The following is a 20,000-nucleotide window of genomic DNA, read 5'->3' on the forward strand; positions in this document are numbered from 1 at the left end:
ATGATGATAATGATAAATTAATAATAATAATAATAATAATAATAATAATAATAATAATAATAATAATAATAATAATAATAATAATAATAATAATAATAATAATAATAATAATAATAATAATAATAATAATAACAATAATAATAATAATAATAATAATATGTTGGTTATGATTATTATTATTATTATTATTATTATTATATTATTATTATTATTATTATTATTATTATTATCATTATTATTATTTTTATTATTATTGTTTATATAATCAATATTATTTTCATTATATGCTTTATCATCATTATTCTTTTTACGTAATTAATTTAATGATAATAATAATAATAATAATAATAATAATAATAATAATAATAATAATAATAATAATAATAATAATAATAATAATAATAATAATATATAATAATAATAATAATAATAATAATAATAATAATAATAATAATATTATTATTATTATTATTATTATTATTATTATTATTATTATTATTATTATTATTATTATTATTATTAATATTATTATTATCATTATTATTATTATTATTATTATTATTATTATTATTATTATCATTATTATCATTATAATTATAACTGCTTCCCATAACAAGAGAAATATCGTAAGAAATTTTTCCAACTAAAGAAGTAAACCTGCGCTATTTGTTTATTTTATGGATTGTCGAAATTTCCTTTGCAGTTTTCTTTTGCTAACTATTAGGATGGTGTGTTTGCTTTACCATATAAAAAAAAAATCATACAATACCTGAGTAACTAAAAACATGAAAATTGTCTTGAAGAAACAACCTACGAATAGAGGAAAGATATGTGTGTGTATACATGACATTTATGTTCTTGTAGGAAAAAAAAAACACTATCAAGATCGTGACGAGTATTAGCTAAAATAATATCGAACACACAGTCTGCACCTCATCGGCAGCAGACAGAGTACAACTATAGGAGGCATTCAGGCCAGCCCTGCAGGAGTCCTACACGCAACGCTCACTACACACACACACCAACACACGGGAAAGTAAACAAGTATCGGCACGGATGAGAAACTAAAGTAACTCACCTATCTGAATTCCATGCGAAAATTCCTCACTTCATAAAAGCGTAAAAAATAAATAAACAAATAAATAAACAAATACAATATAAAGAAGGAAACAAACAGAGGGATAAATAAAGAGAACAGAATCAACACCTAACACGTGACAGGCAGATTAAAACAGAATACACGGAATCTCTTCTTGCATTATCCACCGAATGAGCATACAACCACCCCGGTAACCTAGGATAGTGTACAACATCCGTGTGATAATATCCACCAAAAAAAGGCCTTTCAGTACTTTTACCAGCAGAGAAACACTACCTGAAGTAAAAGAAAAATTTCCTCTACTATTTCCACACTAAGTCAGGCAAGTTTTAATGACACAGGAGGGAGAGGACAACACTACGGACCGTCACCACCACCACCACAACCGCCACTAATAGTGAATGCGACGGGAGGAGTAGCACATTGAAAGAGAGAGAGACAGAGACAGAGAAAGAAGAAGAGAGAGAGGGAGCTTTATAACGCCTCCATCAATACCACAAAGCGCTACGGAAGGAACAGTATATTGGAAGAATTAAGGAGGTGGTGAATCAGTAAGAGAGGAGAGGGAGGAGACTCGAGGTAGGGGTGGAGGGACGCCAGGGCGGTGGGTGAGGAACATTATTAACCTCATTACCATTGCAGCCGTGAGAAGAGGTACACTGAAATGGAAAGATGCACGCACTCATGAATCAAGACTGGAGGTGAAAATGAGGCGATAATGTGTGTAATGTATATATACGAGAACGAAAGACAGACAGACAGACAGACAGAGAGAGAGAGAGAGAGAGAGAGAGAGAGAGAGAGAGAGAGAGAGAGAGAGAGAGTGAGAATTTCCACTATGCAAGCAAAAACAAACAACTCGCAACATACAATGAACACTCTCCCTAGTCTTCAACACCCACCAATCGCTCTCTCTCTCTCTCTCTCTCTCTCTCTCTCTCTCTCTCTCTCTCTCTCTCTCTTCAGTAAGCCCGAAGCCGCGTCAAGAGAGCCCAGTAATATAGGGACGATGAGAGAGAGAGAGAGAGAGAGAGAGAGAGAGAGAGAGAGAGAGAGAGAAAACGCCAAGAATACACGATCTGGCAACTGTGACATTGAAGAAGGGGGCGTGCCAGAAAGAGAGAGTGAGAGGTGGAAAGAGAGGGAGAGAGAGAAAGAGAGAGAGGAGAAAGAGAGAGGGAAAAGAGTGTGAGTGTGTGTGAGAGAAAGAGAGAGAGACGCGGGGAGGAGGAGGAGGAGGAGGTGGGGGGGTGCATCGTGGCAGTGTTTGGCACCCTCAGCTTGGCGCCCCCCCTCCCTTATCCTACACCCTTCCCCCTCGCGTCCCCGCCTTCCAAACCCCGCCCACTTTGCCTTATCGCCTACACCACCGCTTTTTTCGACCCCCCCTTCTTTTCCTCTCTCTCTCTCTCTCTCTCTCTCTCTCTAACCCTCGTGGAGTTCAGTACGGCGAAGTGTCCCAGTGTCCAACTCCTCCACATTACCAGAGATATATAATCCATGTCTTTTTTTTCTTTATTTTTTTTTTTTTTTTTTCTCACGCACTCTCTCTTTCTCTCCTCCTCCTCCCCTTTACACACACACACACACACACACACACACACAAGGCATGAATCAGAACTGAGACTAAGGTGTGTATGAATATTTATGTAAATGCACAAGTCCAATATTCCGTTCATTCTTATTCTCTTCTTCCTTATCGTTATTATTAGAACTATTATTATTGTCATTATTATTATTGTCATTATTATTTTTTTTATTGTTATTATTTTTATTATTATTATTATTATTATTATTATTATTATCATTGCTATTTTTATTGTTATTATTATTATTGTTATTTTTCTTCTTTTTTTTCTTCTTCTTCTTCTTTATCTTCCTCTTCTTTTCCATAGTAGTAGTAGTAGTAGTAGTAGTAGTAGTAGTAGTAGTAGTAGTAGTAGTAGTAATAGTAGTAGTAGTAATATTAATAATAGTACTCGTGATAATAGCTAGTAGTAGTAGTAGTAGTAGTAGTAATAGTAGTGGTAGTATTAGTAATAGTAGTAGTAGTAGTAGGAGTAATAGTAGTAGTAGTATAGTAGTAGTAGTAGTAGTAGTAATAGTAATAGTAGTAGTAGTAGTAATAGTAGTAATAGTAGTAGCAGCAATAGTATCATGATATTATCATTAGCATATAAAACACTATTATTGTCTATACTATTATTAACATTATTATTATTATCATTACTAATACTACTACTACTACAACAGAGCTCCCCCCAGTCTCTCTTCCTTTCTCTTTGCATCCATCATCCCTGAGCATCTTAAAGCACAGATGCAATTCGAGACATGAAGTAATAAAACAGCTACGTGTCCCCAACCCTCGGTCTTAATCAGCACATTCTGTTCAGACAAGCTCTCAATTGTTCCGGGGAGAGCCATTCCTAGCACGTGTTTGGTGGGAGATACACACCACTTGGACAGCGCCACCCACACGTGTTATAGTTACTGTTGTCGCTGTGTTCTTTGTATCCTGATCATCACAGAAGAGAGAGAGAGAGAGAGAGAGAGAGAGAGAGAGAGAGAGAGAGAGAGAGAGAGAGAGAGAGAGAGAGAGAGAGAGAGAGAGAAATACAAATACAGCACACAAAACTGGCATAAGACATCAATATTTGAGTTAACGTGCCTGTCTGTGAATTATTTAGTAACTTTCTGACTTCGTACTGATTGTTCTCGCAGTTAATTTCTGTTTGGTTCACTTCATTTCCAACTAGTTTGTCTCTCTCTCTCTCTCTCTCTCTCTCTCTCTCTCTCTCTCTCTCTCTCTCTCTCTCTCTCTCTCTCTCTCCTAACTCATTTCCCTTCAGTTAACCTTCCTCACACTTCCCTCTGGCTGGGCGCTGCAAGCACCTGGGACTGTTTGCCTCGTGTGGCGGCCAACAGGTGTGGTGAGATGGAAGGTGGAGGGGAAGACAAACAGGAGGAACACAGCCTCGCACTTCAGTCGTGATGTATGCCTTGGCCTCGTTCGTCCGCCTTCACTTGCCACCCTCCGAGGCTCACTTGTCTTGTCTTGTTTCTGGGAACTATTCAGACCAGCTTCACTACGTAAACTGCAGCTATTGCTGGTGTTATAAGGCTGTTTCTGGTGGTGTTAGCTGCAGCTATGTTTAAAAAGGTTACTCTGATTATTCAATAAAGGTTGACTCTGACTACTGCTCTCACCTATTTTATAAGTGAAAGACTTCGAAGCAACCACCTCATAATTCAGTGGATAAAAGAATATAGCATATGATAAGCCAGTAGCTGCGATAACACTTCGTGTCGTCCACACGTAGAGTAATCAGGTGGTACAAGTTCAGTGTTGGGGCGCAGAGCCGAGCAATACCAGGGGTTCTCTCTATCGGAGTGAGGGACGACAGCTTATGGACCAAACAAAGGGCAATTAGTGAGGTGTACAACCCGTGCCACGTTTTTAATTAGCAACTAGTCAACGTCTCTCACGCGAAGCGACACAGCACTCCCTGCACAGTCAGGCCACCTCCACATCCTTGAGTGAGGTGCACGTAACATGGAACGCACATTCACGGACGCACGCACGTGCACACACACACACACACACACACACACACACACACACACACACACACACACACACACACACACACACACACACACACACACACACACAGGCCCATCATCTGGCCATTAATTAAACACTCGGGCCTCACGCCGCTGCCGTATTAACAGATAGCATCAATGGCCGATTCCAATTAACAAAATTTTACGGGCATTATTAGCGGCCAGGAGGGGACGCAGCGCGCCCCGTCACCACGATGGAACACATATTAATCAAGGTGCGAGATGCGATCAGGTGCACTCTAATGATGTAGTTGTTGGCGCCGCCAATGCCCGGATGAGGGAGGGGAGGCGCTGACCAGGCACTGTAGCTGGCTGGAAACTATTTAGCATGAATCAAGTAAAGTTATAGAGCCTTGCTGCATATCACGTCCTGCTGCATCATCGCCCCACACTGCCTGCCGGGGCAAACATCGCCACTATAGGTTCATCCGTGTTGCAAAACTACCTGTTTGTGTGTGTGTGTGTGTGTGTGTGTGTGTGTGTGTGTGTGTTCGCCTTGCAAACTACGAAAATCATCCCAGCATGAAAGCGCCAATTCTTGTAAGGGAAGGGACATCATAACTTTTAAGAAAAGAAGCCTACCGATGAAAATCAAGATAACCGCAAAGGACACAAACAATAACTAACTAAACATGTTATTTATCACAGTCTCATCAATAGTGAAGTGCAATGATTTACTTCTACGTTGTCTCATGCAGTGTTTTATTTCAGCACTGACAGGAGACGCTCATTCATTGAACCACAGCATATAGAAATGTTGAAATTGCAAGAGAGATGTAAACATCTTCATGTAAGCTCCACTTCCACTTCCAAGTATCAGCCAGTCTTGGACTACTTCATTTACTGTTAAGGATAAACTAATGTGTATATTAAAAATGGAATTTTATTTCGAGCAATTTTCACGGATTAAAGTTCATTATCAGTAATGAAATAACGTTATCAGTGATGAAATAACGCATCACCTATAAATACCACCAAAGAATATGTGTAATGTGCTATAAAATGACCTTCACATGCCCTCTGGCCAGCAAGACACGTAATACTCGCAATGCACAAGGTGGAAAGGAAACATCTAAAAGTGATATGATAATTCACGCCTGTAATAGCTGTCTCAAGGAGGAATAAAGGAACACGTCATGTTCCGGTAACGTTTCTCACACGTCTGAATGCAAGACAAGAAGGACGCTGCTCCTCGCCCTGCAGCACCCCGCCATCCTCCTCACGCACACAGCACATCACATGCTGTTCCATGCAACGGAGGAAGCAGCAGGGCACAGCAGCACTACGCCACCGCGGCGGGGCAGTGTCATGGGACCCTTGAGGACACGCCGGCAAGGCTAAGGTCGAGCTGAGCTATAATTCCTCTCAGGACATCTTGATAATGCCTTGGCAGGCCGTGGAGGAGTCCAATAATGATGCTAATAATGATAACAATAACAACAACAACAATAATAATAATAATAATAATAATAACAATAATGACATTATTACTACTACTATTATTATTATTGTTATTATTATTATTATTGCTATTATTATTGTTATCATTATCATTATTATTATTATTGTTATTACTATTGTTATCATTATCATTATTATTATTATTATTATTATTATTATTATTTCCATTATTATTATTATTATTATTGTTATTGATAGTAGTGATAATAATAATCATTATTATAGTAATTATTAGTATCAACTAGTCACTATTGCCATCATTATCATATCATCAGTACAGTGCATCATTGTCTTTCGCAGCAGTAGTTGTATCAGTGTGAGGCGCGGGTTGGGTCCACTTGGTTGCTGATGAGCACTAGCACTAGCCTCGGGAAGCGTGATGGCAGCAAGACGGTGCCGGCGGGGACGAGCGCTGGGAGGCTGGGAGGGAAGCCTTGCAGGCGGCGGGGGGAGGGGGCGGGGAGCGTTATACACATCTGGAGGTCATGTGGCGAATTCGCTCTGTACGATTCCTCCTAGGCCATTAATATGAGCTGTCTCGTTATTAGTAATTTAGCGTTCTTTATCGCCGCTTCCCGTCATTGTGAAATCATTATGACGTCATTACCGCTTCCCATTGCCTTTTAATCCACCTTGTGCGTCAGTCATTAGTGCTTCGCCTCGCCTCTATCGCTGAGTTACGGCCCGGAGACAGAGCAGACCTGTGGGTTTCCTCAGCGCAGGCCGTCATTATTGAGTTATCTCTGACAGCGCGGCTAAATCAACAAGTCACAGTTCGTGTAATTTATTTCTTTCACCGCCAAAGCAAATGGTGAGCGATTTAACATTATTACTACCTTTGCACAGCTCTAAGCATCGACTCTGACATCAGCACATATATATTCATGCGCACAGCGCTTTAGTGCTCATTTAAAGCTCGCTAGATTTGTTAAGCACATTGTTCCACTGATCTAGTGAAAATTGATACTGATCGCTGTGGCATTCAGGTCACCGTGTGCTAGTGAACGCAATGATTGGTGCAAATTTGAACTTTTGGTTATAATGTGTTCATCTGCTCGAGTGTTCGCTCAAGGCTGGTCTGCTTTCCACAGAGAGGGAAGGGACGATAGCGCATGTGTGGCGAGGGTGGAGGGGGACCAGCGTGGAAAATCTGAAATGTGTATGGGGACCTTGACAGAGAGAGAGAGAGAGAGAGAGAGAGAGAGAGAGAGAGAGAGAGAGAGAGAGAGAGAGAGGTGAAAACAAGGTAACACTATCCTCCTCGCCCCCAATAAACCACACAGAGTAAGCCAACCCTCTGCTTTCACCCTCCCGCCTACGAGTCACCCCCCGCCTCCCGCCCACTCGACGCTGACGCGGGCTAATATTCTCACCTTCCTGGAGCTCAAAGTGAATAAGGACCACGCCGCCTCTCCTCAGCTCTCATCCTAATTTAATTCATTTGAAGTCGCAGTTGGGACACTATGCTGATATATGTACGTACGTATTCATATATATATATATATATATATATATATATATATATATATATATATATATATATATATATATATATATATATATATATATATATAAATGGAGACAGACCACATAAAGCATTCAGATTTCGAGGCTGCCTATACCTTCTAGTCTATTCCTCGAGGAAAGAAGTCAAGGAGGGAGATTCTTCTCTAGCCATTTGCTACTTAGTCATTCTGGTAAACGCAACGAAACACCAAAAGCAAGTATTTCGCTTCCCGCACGCTGTAGCTCCTTAACTTTAATGCCAGTCAGTCCAAATATTTCGTGTGGACGCTTTTGTTTCTTAAATATTGAATGTTATCTGCTGGCGGTATGGTGGCGATGAGAAGCATGCAGAGGTGTGCGGAACTAGCACCGTCCTCTTCTTCTATGTGGCAAAGTCAGACCCAAAGACGGCATAAACATTTGGAATTCATAAGGAAGAACTCGCGCAATTAGAGTCCTCCTGTCACATGTACAGTACACGGGCGTCACCCTGCAGGACGCCCCCGCAGGTAAAACACAAACCACTGCCACCGGGAGGTCAATCCTTCCTTAACACTCGCCAGGCCACGAAGACACATACAGTCTCCACACCGGCAATATTACGAATTTTCATATAAATAAATTGATGATGATGATAACACAAACAAAAATAATATACTACATAAAATTGAAACAATGCCGAAGATTAATTCATACCAAAGCCATGCACTGACACGAATAACGAGGTGAATCTGTCCTACCACCTAATATTTCAGATGATGCAAATACTTCACTATTTCACAAGTGTGTGTGTGTGTGTGTGTGTGTGTGTGTGTGCGCAAGCGATCGCGTGTATGCGCATGCACATACATACATAACCATGGGTGTTTATAGCACCAGAACACAAACAAATAAGCACAAACACACAAACACACACACACACACACACACACACACACATGTGCATGCGCGCGCGCTCAGAAAACGTTAATGTACATACGTGCCACTACAAATGAAAACGAGAGAGAGAGAGAGAGAGAGAGAGAGAGAGAGAGAGAGAGAGAGATTAGATGAAGCGAGATGTTGCACACAGTGTCTGGTGCGAGTTTGCAACCCGGGAGGGCGCAGGTTGGCGGGCGTCCCTTCCCAGCACCATCACCACCACCTCCACCTAACGCCACCACTACTACATCGCCGCCGCTTGCCTCCGATACCGCCCGACAACAAATGGTCTGTCACTAGATTTCTTTTAATTTCCCGACACTCTTATGATCGGGGCCGGGTATTCCTTGATTACAACAGTCTTTGGGGGCACCTGACATAAATCCACAACCAGAAAACAACACAAAAATTCGCTAACAATAAGAAAATAAGAGCAAGTTGTGTGAGAGTTCCGCGGCGCCGCTGCATACCGGCGGTGTATTCTGGTGAGCAGCGGCGGGCCGCCGTTCAGTCCAGCACGGGTGGAGCACCAGACATCCTTCACCATCTCGCACACATCTCCGCCGTCTTCATCATGAAGGAACACATTCCGGGAAATATTTTTTTTTTATTTTCTTCGAGCAATATAAAGTAATAAATAAATCACACAATTGTCAATTATATAAAAATCCTTTAATGATCATAAATCGCACGCAAATCTATCTTATTTGTGAAACTCCTCAGAATTTTTGATCTCCAGGACATAAGAGCACGGTTTCATAATAGAGAATTACTATAATCTTATATAACACTCATCTTTAATTCCTTACAATAATTAAATATCTTGCGTTTTAGTGTTTAAAACACCATTTTGATACCGTCACTTTACACACGAACGCACTCACTTACAACACACACACATACATACACACACACACGCAATGACAATATATATGTGTATATATATATATATATATATATATATATATATATATATATATATATATATATATATATATATATATATATATATATATATATTTCGGGAGTAGACCATTTTGAATGCATGTCTTTGGCACACTACTCTACCAACTAAAACCTGACGAACGCACCCTTGTGCGAAAAACACAAAATACGCTGTACAAAAAGAATAATGCAGACCTCGCTGTTGACTTCAATAGTACATATATATATATATATATATATATATATATATATATATATATATATATATATATATATTGTCATTGCGTGTGTGTGTGTGTGTGTGTGTGTGTGTGTGTGTGTGCTCATATTCATCAAGCACATATTCATATATATATATATATATATATATATATATATATATATATATATATATATATATATATATATATATATATATATATATATATATACACATGTTCATGTATATAAGTACATCTATCCATCTAGCTATACTTACGTGTGTGTTTGTGTGTGTGTGTGTGTGTGTGTGTGTGTGTGTGTGTGTGTGTGTCATTCACCTCGGTTGTCTGCTGGTTATCCAGCCAGTCTTCCCCATTACGGAGCGAGCTCAGAGCTCATAGACCGGTCTTCGGATAGAACTGAGACCACAACACACAGAACACACACCGGGAAAGCGAGGCCACAACCACTCGAGTTACATCCCGTACCTATCTACTACTAGGTGAACAGGGGCCACACATTAAAAGGTCTGCCCATTTGCCTCAGCGCTTCCTGGGACTGGAACCCGGGCCTCTCGATTGTGAGTCGAGCGTGCTAACCACTTCACTACGCGGTGTGTGTGTGTGTGTGTGTGTGTCTGTGTGTGTGTGAAAATAACACATAAAATACTTGACATAAATACTACAGGCAAACCATGGGAGATTATGCACCTAAAGTTATGAGATATCCCCGTTTCTGTAACCTGCGTACAGGCTCACCTGAGGAGACATCCCACCATAGCGCCAGGCAGTGTTACGTAGCCAGAAGGGAAGCCCTACACCACGGTGGCTGGTGAGGCTGGCGGCAATACCTCTGTCAGGACCACCTTGAGAATGGCAAACACCATCACCTCTACGGTTCTTTTGCAATACATTTAAATAAATCATGCATATGTACTGTTTTATATCTGAGAGCCGTGAGTTGAGCCTCTGAAGGGAAGGCAAGACAGGACAACGGCGACGGGCTGAGTTGGCTCATCAATGTTATTTATTGTAGCTCTGCATGCTTTGATCATTTTACCATTTATTGCAAGAAATATTCTTTACACGCTACTAAATCAGATATATACTTTTGAATAAAAACAGATGGCTTATAATTAAAAAGTACTTACACAAATTGCACTTCCACGTCTTTCAGTTTTATTAATATCTTTATAAAATGGTTCACAGTATCACAAAATTTATTGGCAGGAAGAAGGAAAATTGTTTCGACATGACAATACGAAGAAAATTACAGTTATTTATAAAACATTGCCTTGCATCACCATAATAACAGTAATCGACCCCGATCAGCTGGAACAATATAACATCATAACCTGACGCCTGTCTCCTCAGGAACATCCTTGTTACGATGGAAGGGAAACTCAGCACTGCTGGCTCACCTTCCGCCTGAAGGAAGGACAGGCAGACGCATCGTCGGACGAGATCTAGATCCGTGTATGGCCAGTATGTAATGACGTGTCTATGAAAATAAAATAAAGCCAGGTAGATGTAAACTAAAACACATCAGTGGATCGTCTGCAGTGCAATGTTTAGACGTGAGAATTTATATGTTCACACATTGTACCGAACAGAGGTACATACAAATGTGTAAAAACGTTAAAAGATCTATGCAAAACGTGTCGATAATAAAATGAAGAAATTTTCGGAGTATCGATGGAAGGATTCAGGAGCACAGGATATCAGACATTATTTTGCGGCTAAGGAAGCAAAGTTCGCCTCCAGGGGTGGTAGCCATACCTGGTCTGTATAGGGTGCATTGAGAGCTGCATCAATCCCCGGGCGCAAAGAGTACCACTGAGATTGCACAGAAGATGCAGCCACAGAGGATAGTGTCTTTATTTTAATTTATGGCTCAGAGAAGGGGACGGGTGCCGCGGGCTGAGATAAACGGGGTGTTGGGTTGCTCGTGTTGACGGCTGTTTCTGGTTAAGAGGATCGCGTCCGTGCAGGAGGCGAGGCGTTGAGGTGGCCTCTCTACTCCCGAGTTATCCTCCCCCCCACCTACCCTTTCATCATGCCACACAAGACCCTTCCAGCGACCTTCAACTATTCCAACCGAGTTGTGCACACCACATGTATGTGCAGATTCTCTTGGCATGGAGAACCGTGGACCAGGGCCCGTCACCAACAGAGATCCTTCCCTCACTCGCGTCCTGACTAACATTGTACCCATACATGATCCGTCAACAACGCAACCACGATGTTGGTGTGCGCATAAAAAACAAATAAAATACCCACTTAGCTACCGGGACGCTGGTAGACCAACTGTGGTCGGAGCCTCGCCGCCGCCCCACCACCACCGCCCCCGCTACACCGTCCATCATCTTTCGCTTGAATGGGAACGGGAACACTGCCATATAGTAACTAATGTGCTGCCTGCTTTTGAAAATGACTAAAAGTTAAATTCGGTCAAAGATGGAACCTGGGCAACAAACAGCGGCTCAATTCCCCCAGACGAGAGGCTCTCACCGCTGCTCTACCCTCACAGCTGCGCTAGTCAAGGCCCGGCCACCGTTACCGCGACTCGCCAAAACTCCTACATTATTTGGTATCACACAGAAAAGGTGAGCCGCCGGCGGTTCTCTTCCAGGTGAGTATTGGTGCTGGAGTAGGGAGAGGTAAAATGCTTCTGGTGGAGACATGAACCAAACCTTTATAGATGCAGCGGATGGTGAGCAAATGTGATAACCGTCTGTGTGTGTTTGTGTGTGTGTGTGTGCATGTGTGTACGTCTATCAGTGTACACACGGGCATAGCTTTCATCGCTCCATCGCTTGCTATGCACCCGCTGCCTCGCCGCTCAGCCTGCCGCTCACCATGCCTCGCACACGTGGTGGACGCTCACACCATCCCTATTTCCCCCATTTTTTTCTCCCCTTCGTCCAGGTATTTTTCGGGCGCCTTAGCTCTGGTTGCATGTCAGCCGCCCTCCTGAGTGGCGGGTGAGGGCGCTCTACCGTGCCCACTCTTATAAATAAACATGGACCAGACCAGTCTGCTAACAAACTGCCAATCTTCCAGCCTGCCCAAACTACCCACTAACTACTTAATTGCAATGTAAACGCCGTTGCAACAGATATTTAAGGGACAATAATGATGAAGGCTCCTGTATGGCAGGCCACATGGTCGTGCATCCTCTCAGCACCACTCTGTACACATTAACACTCATCGCTACTCACAACATATTGTATATATATATATATATATATATATATATATATATATATATATATATATATATATATATATATATATATATATATATATATATATATATATATATATATATATATATATATATATATATATATATATATATATATATATATATATATATATATATATATATATATATATATATATATATATATATATATATATATATATATATATACACTGACAACCTCAAGATGAAATTAAATATAAACTACACAACAAATGATATTGATAATTACGCTTAATATTTTTACATATTTTTTCTCACACAAGCTCCTAATCTACGGGCTTGAATTAATCTCAGACAAGCCTTCCGTTAAAAGGATGATGATTCTGAGCGATGTCCTCCGAAACAGATGAAAAGTTACAAATTTTGGGGTCACACAGAGGCCGCACTGCTCAGATAACATCACTTTCACACTTGAAGAATGTTTTTTTTCTAATGAGCTGTGTGACCACTAGCGGGTATCTTAGGCTTATCACTCATCCTAACCTTAACGACTCAACCAATACATGGAAACACAACGTGTTCGATGACTCCTGTCAGCTTAGCATAATTATTACTGCATTTTATTACACTGAGGAAGTAAGGCATGGGCTCACGGTAATATTAACTACAATGAAATAGATGAAATGTTTTCATTCACTTCTGGAGTGACTAGCAGATCCAGGCAGTGACTGAGAACATTTGCACTAACACAACACACACACTCGAAGTGAAGCAGACTGGAGGCCGGGAGTGACAGCCCAGCGATGCCAGCGTTCTTACCTGCCAGACTTGGTGATAACCATTTCGGTGCCTAGCTTGTGAAACTTCTCCCATAAATCCTTGCACTCGAGGGTGACCTTTGGGTCGTCCACAACACCGTCCTCCTCCGGCATGAGAGAGCGAATGGGTCGCACATGTGACTGCGATAGGACGTCCTCAGCGGTGGTGAAAGGGTGGCCGAGGTGAGCCGGGAATTTGGGCAACAAACTATATGGGTTTGGAGAGCCCGCCGCTGCTGCCGCCGCCGCCGCTGCCGGCAACCCCAGCGTCGGCAGGTATGACGGCGACTGCGTCAGGAGGGAATTAACGCTGAAGTCGGTGGGTCTCTGAAGGAGGAACGGATGGTATGCCATGCTGCCTGCCGGGCCCTGGGGGGTGATAGGAGGAGGGGGGGAGTTGAGCGGCGGCGAGTTGACAAGGTGGCCCAGCTCCTGCAGGTTTTCGAATCGCATGAGGCAGGTGCTTGAGGGGGCCTGGTATACACACTACACCTCCACCGCCCCGGCGCCTCACGCCCCACACCGCTCCACCAACATGCTTGGGTGTCACCAAGGTGCTCCTCCACTCAACACTCGCACGACACCACCCAAAAACTTCCTTGCACGCTACAACTAAATATCACCAGTGCTTTTATTTCTCTATTTCCTCGCGCGTCACTACACAGGCCTCCTCACAACCTCCAGATTGCACTTTTAAGGACCGGAATATACTTGGGTTGGTGCCCAGGCTGGTGTGAGGGGCAGCGGGAGGTGTAGGAGGCAGAGGCGTGGTGTCTGACACTTGGGACGTACAGGTCCTCAGCCTTCCGAACGCGCGTTCGCACCTACACTGGCGACCGCCAAGTCATGACCGCCACACCAGCGGTCGACACCCGCCAACAATACTGATTGGTCCGTCAACACCCGCTCAGCCAATCGCAGAGCTCTGGAGGCGGGGCGTCCGCGTCCCACGTCACACCTTCAGGCTTGCCGATTGTGATCAGATTCACACGCACATGACCGCAAAAAATCTCCTGGGTGGTGTCCCTTCAGTATCGACAGCTTTGGAGATACACTTCTTCGACTTCGATAGTGTCATGGGATGTATTCGACACTTCGACGCAGCAGAGGTACGCCTTGAGGAGGCCAAGAAGGCTGGTGGTGACGGGGATTTCGAGGCAGCGAAGTGAATTAATCCACGGGCGTCAGAAGTCCCGCCTTGTGGTGCGAGCGAGGGCAGGGTCTTTGCGCGGTGATCAGCATGTACGGTAAAACTGCTCCTCACGCTGGCCCGGCCTTCACGCTATTCACCCGCTTCCTTAACCTGTCAGTTAGTTAAAAAACCAAGCTGAAGACTTCCCTCCACTCGGTGAGAATACGTGTCTACACGAGGAGCCAAAAAAATCTGAACAAAATAGGGTTGGAAGTGGTGTGTGGGCGCGCCAGTGGAACAGCTGGAGGACGGTGGAGGCGGGGCCTGTGACGCGCCCCCAACCCACACCCGCGTCGACACCTCCCACCGCCACCGCTAGGGCCGATCCGAAAAATTCTTCCTTATTCCATCGTGATTTATTCTTTTTCCACACACAGCTTGCCACAGCAATGCTAACAGGTGGATGCAGGACGGCGCTCACTCCTCAGCCTCCACCGACAACCTGCTTCAAAAATTCAATCTGAAGACGCAGGAGGTGGCAAGTTTTCAGGTACTCATGCGGGGTGTTGCGGCGCCTTCTCGTGTGTCCCCTCGGCGCCGAGCTCAGCAAATGACGGCGCGGGCCACTCCCGGCGCATAACTTGTGTTTACGGGAGCCACTCAGCGTGCACAGTGACACACCCTTCCACCGACACCATTGGGAGATGGACTTCGCGGATGTCAACACCGGAGGAATAAGAGGGTTTGTCGACGTTGTGGCGGCTGCGGTTTCATTTGTGGTCTGTGTGTCCGAGGCCCAGCCGCCCTTCCAGCGGCCACTGAAGCGCCTCAGCACCACTACTTGCACATCTCTGTAATCAGCTGTCTGTTGGGGAGCAGTGGTGGCCTCTTCCTTGGAAGTCACGAGTGACGGCGGCGGCGGCGGCTAAGGTGGTGGTGGTGGTGGTCAGTGTCGAGTTGCTGCAGGAAAGAGGAAAGCTAGTCCGTCGGGTAGAAGGTAGGTTTGGTGTTCTCTCGATGCGACGAGTTCGCAGGTCAGGCCGCGGTTGAACCTAGTGCACGGCTGCCCCTCCCACGGTGCCCCCTTACTATCATATTACACCCCACGTTACCCTCGGCAAGACCTACTGGAAAGCCTTGTGCACACCTCGTCTCCTGCTCGAGCCAGCCATCAGTGCACTGCGTCCACCCACCGCAGGTCACCTCGCAGCCTCGCCAGCCTGAGGACGAGTCTTTGGTCAGCTTAGTGTGGAGGTGACTTTAGGGTTGAGATCTATCAGTCTGGTATCTGGTCTGATGCGTCCAGATGAAGGCGATAGTGAGGTAATGGTCGCCAGACGTCAACATAATTATGACGGAGGCTGCTCCTCTTGGCCGCCGCCACCACCACCACCACCCTTCTCCTACCTTACGCTCACCCACACCAACTGCGCCCATCCTAAACCGACCATCCAGCATCCTGCCTCACACTCCTCGCCGCCAGGAGGGAGTCCTATTGCTCGGAAACATCCACGAGGAAAAGAGATTGAATATTTAATGACATGAATAATAAATACTTCCTCGTCAGACACGATGTAATTGCAGTACAGGAGAGCGACAGGAGGATGTTCCAACAACACTAGGGGTACTGCCAGGAGCAGCAGTAGTAGTTGTAGTAGTAGTAGTAGCAGTAGTAGTAGTAGTAGTATAGTAGTAGCAGCAGCAGTATTATTATTATTATTAGTAGTAGTAGTAGTATACAGTAATTGTTTCTGTTGTTGTTGATGTTGTTGCTGAAATAATTCATGGATGGCTCTTGCAATACTAATTACGATATCATTGATGATGATAACTACAGTATGATAACGATAACAGTAATAATGCATGATTATGATAACAATGGATTAATAATAATAATAACAATAATGATAGTAATAGTAATTGTTATAATAGTGTTAGTAATCATGATTATTATATTTTTCATTATCATTATTACTATATTATTATTATTATTATCATTATTATTATTATTATTATTATTATTATCATCATTATTATTATTATTATTATTATTATTATTATCATTATTATTATTATCATCATCATCCTTATCATTATCGTTATTATTATTGTTATTATTATCATCTTAACCTTATTTATTTTTCATCACCTAATATTTCTAAAATAAACATCATTATTATTCCTGCCATTCACACTTTAACATAATGAATGAATTCATCACCATCAGTGTCAGTCAAAGCAACCATGATAGCCACAGACATGCCGGGCTGTGTTGCCAGTACAGGAACACACAAAAACTCCTCAGAGCATTCTAAACACTAATGAATGGCGAGGTGATGCGTGAATCTGGTTCAGCATCTGGTGAATGACAGTGTTAAGCGTTGCCTGTGTGTGTGTGTGTGTGTGTGTGTGTGTGTGTGTGTGTGTGTGTGTGTGTTTGTGTTTGTGAGTGTGTGTGTTTACATGTGAAACACCTTTGCTATTATAGTGTCAGGAAGCAATAGTACACGTCACTACAAATATTATAATACTAAACTCGCGGAATTAATTCAATCCTAATTTTGTTATACTTTCAAATTTAAAAATTACCGCAGGTAATTACTTCTATCTACTCCCTTTACTTACACTCATCGCTTTATACTCCTTAACTAAACTCCTTCCACGCCACACCGTCACCTGTTGAACTGCAATATAGACGTTTTACTTTTTTCTAAACTAAGCATTCATAGAACCTCTCTAGATATCCTTCCAGTGACGCGTGCAGACCCAACCCGTTACATCCGTCACGCCACACACCGCCTCCCACTTCACGACCCATCACACTGGAAACTATTACTGACCAGTAGGTGAAAATTCAATATACTACGGGCGTGACATCGCTGCTATTGGAAACGTCGTCTTGATATTCACTTACTGACCCGATCAACTGTCTACTCATATCTAGACACGTCACTGGTGGCTTGTGTCTCGTAGCTCAGCGGACGCGTGTGTGGTGTGTCCTGGCGGTGGTGGTGGTGCTTGTCTTGCGTCAGGCGAGGCGAGGAGAGACACAAGGAGGAGGGGGATGGAGTGGGTGGCACCTAATGACACGGCTGATCAACATCTAAAGCATGATATTTGAACTTCCACTTAGCATGTTACAGGGGAAGGGTAACGCGGTCTTGTGTGTATGTGTGTGTGTGTGTGTGTGTGTATGTGTGTGTGTGTGTGTGTGTGTGTGTGTGTGTGTGTGTGTGTGTGTGTGTGTGTGTGTGTGTGTGTGATGAATCTTTGCCACGCCAAGGCTATGAACATTCCCCCAGGTAAGCAGAGCCGAAAAAGGCTCCTCCTTGATGGCAGCTGCTAACATGAGAATATTCCCCCACATAATCACAAACATAAATACATATTTATTCAATGACACGTTACCGCAGAGACATACAGAGATGAACATCCATACGTAGTACATGACGTAGCAACACACACACACACACACACACACACACACACACACACACACACACACACACACACACACACACATACACAGGAGGCCCCAGATCAAGAATACATGACTGGGGACAGACTGACCGCAGGAGGATATCGAATTCTTCAATAATTTCTTGTTATTGTGTCGCTCAGTGATCACCACCCCGCCCATCTGTGACCCAAGCCGACCCTTCCTGAGAGAGATACTGTGGGTTATCTTCCATTATTCTCTCTCTCTCTCTCTCTCTCTCTCTCTCTCTCTCTCTCTCTCTCTCTCTCTCTCTCTCTCTCTCTCTCTCTCTCTCTCTCTCTTAGATTCGAACTTTTCACAGGGATCCAAGGGCGTGGTGGTGTCAGGATCCCGAGAAGGTTTGAAATACGACCTTTAATTATGTGCATTGTATTGTTCAGATCACAGAGACTTCTACATCGATTGGAATTCCTATCACGTGATATTTGTGTCTCGTAGTGGATGTCAATTTCACGATTACGGGTTTAATTATTGTTGCTTCCCTTTGAGCGGCGTGAGTGTATGAGAGTATGCAAGGAAAGGAATACGCTCTTTCTCCAAAACATGATCAGTAATTAAAACTTTCCGTGTCGCACTTATAGGGGTAACTCTATGTGTTTTCTTCTTTACATAACATATTTTATAGCTAATAAATGAATTTTAACACTAATTTATGTGCTGATCGATGAGTTTTGATTGTTTATGACGTTGACAACTCTATACATGTGTGGAAACTCTTTGGTATTATTTTTTGACTTTGTTGTGGAGTAAAGAACACAACCTTTCCTTTTTCACATTACTACACGGGATGGAAGATGTGCATAACACTCAAATATAAATAAAATAAAAGTGTGTGGGAAACTGATACCTCTGTAAGTACTAATAGAGGATATTATGATCTTGCCTGAAATACATAAACATTTCTTTTCACAATTGTAATACTCAATGATAAAGAATGAGTTATACAATGAAGAGGAACACGATAAATGAGCTTCCTGGGCCTCGATCCTCCAAGGTGTCAGGCTGCAGTTGTCTTGAGATAAACAATCTTTTCCTTTCTTATCTTATGACTAACTGATGATGAATAGTCAGGTGCGTCGTAAAGGGCCGAGGTGCACGATGGTATGTACCGTGTCAATTCCGGGAGAAGGTGCAGGAGACAACCACAACACACAACGTTTCTGCTACTTAAATCAACTTCTTACAGAACGTCTTTTTAACTCCTTCAGTACCATGACGCGTCTCCAAATTCATTGTGCTTATTATCTGGTGATTTTAAACAGCTTCAAAAACATATGTGTGGGGATAAAATAGTGAAGACTGGCCATTAGTTTCTGACCTCCTAATGTCAATAAAATGGTCTAATCGTACACAAATTTGAAGGTAAAAAAGCGTCCTAGTAATGAAGGAGTTAAACCTATTGGAATTTACAAGAATATATTTTTTTATGACTAAAGTGACAGTTTACTAATAATTCGGTGTCAATAATGTGAAAAATACCAACGAGAACTGGTATGATAATCTCTGTGCCCTCAGTAAACAGCCCTAATAATGAACATAAGGCATTTTGGAATACTAACCATTAACTTTCGCTCTCCCACCACCACC

General features: G+C 42.7%; 1 protein-coding gene across 4 annotated transcripts in view; it reads right to left on the reverse strand.

Moving 5' to 3' along the window:
* LOC123518045 (optomotor-blind protein-like) overlaps positions 1-14,651 on the reverse strand; it is a 186,819-nt gene extending 172,168 nt beyond the window's left edge. For 2 of the 4 annotated variants that reach the window (XM_045278586.1, XM_045278585.1), the window contains exon 1: positions 13,784-14,651. In XM_045278586.1, coding sequence (XP_045134521.1) covers positions 13,784-14,235 — 452 coding nt within the window. In that variant the 5' untranslated portion in view covers positions 14,236-14,651. The remainder of the gene's footprint in view (positions 1-13,783) is intronic. The other 2 variants (XM_045278587.1, XM_045278588.1) reach the window with 1 other exon arrangement.
* Between the last annotated feature and the right edge of the window lie 5,349 nt (positions 14,652-20,000).

This window comes from Portunus trituberculatus, chromosome 43 (assembly GCF_017591435.1).
Source record: "Portunus trituberculatus isolate SZX2019 chromosome 43, ASM1759143v1, whole genome shotgun sequence".
In the NCBI taxonomy this organism is placed as follows: domain Eukaryota; kingdom Metazoa; phylum Arthropoda; class Malacostraca; order Decapoda; family Portunidae; genus Portunus; species Portunus trituberculatus.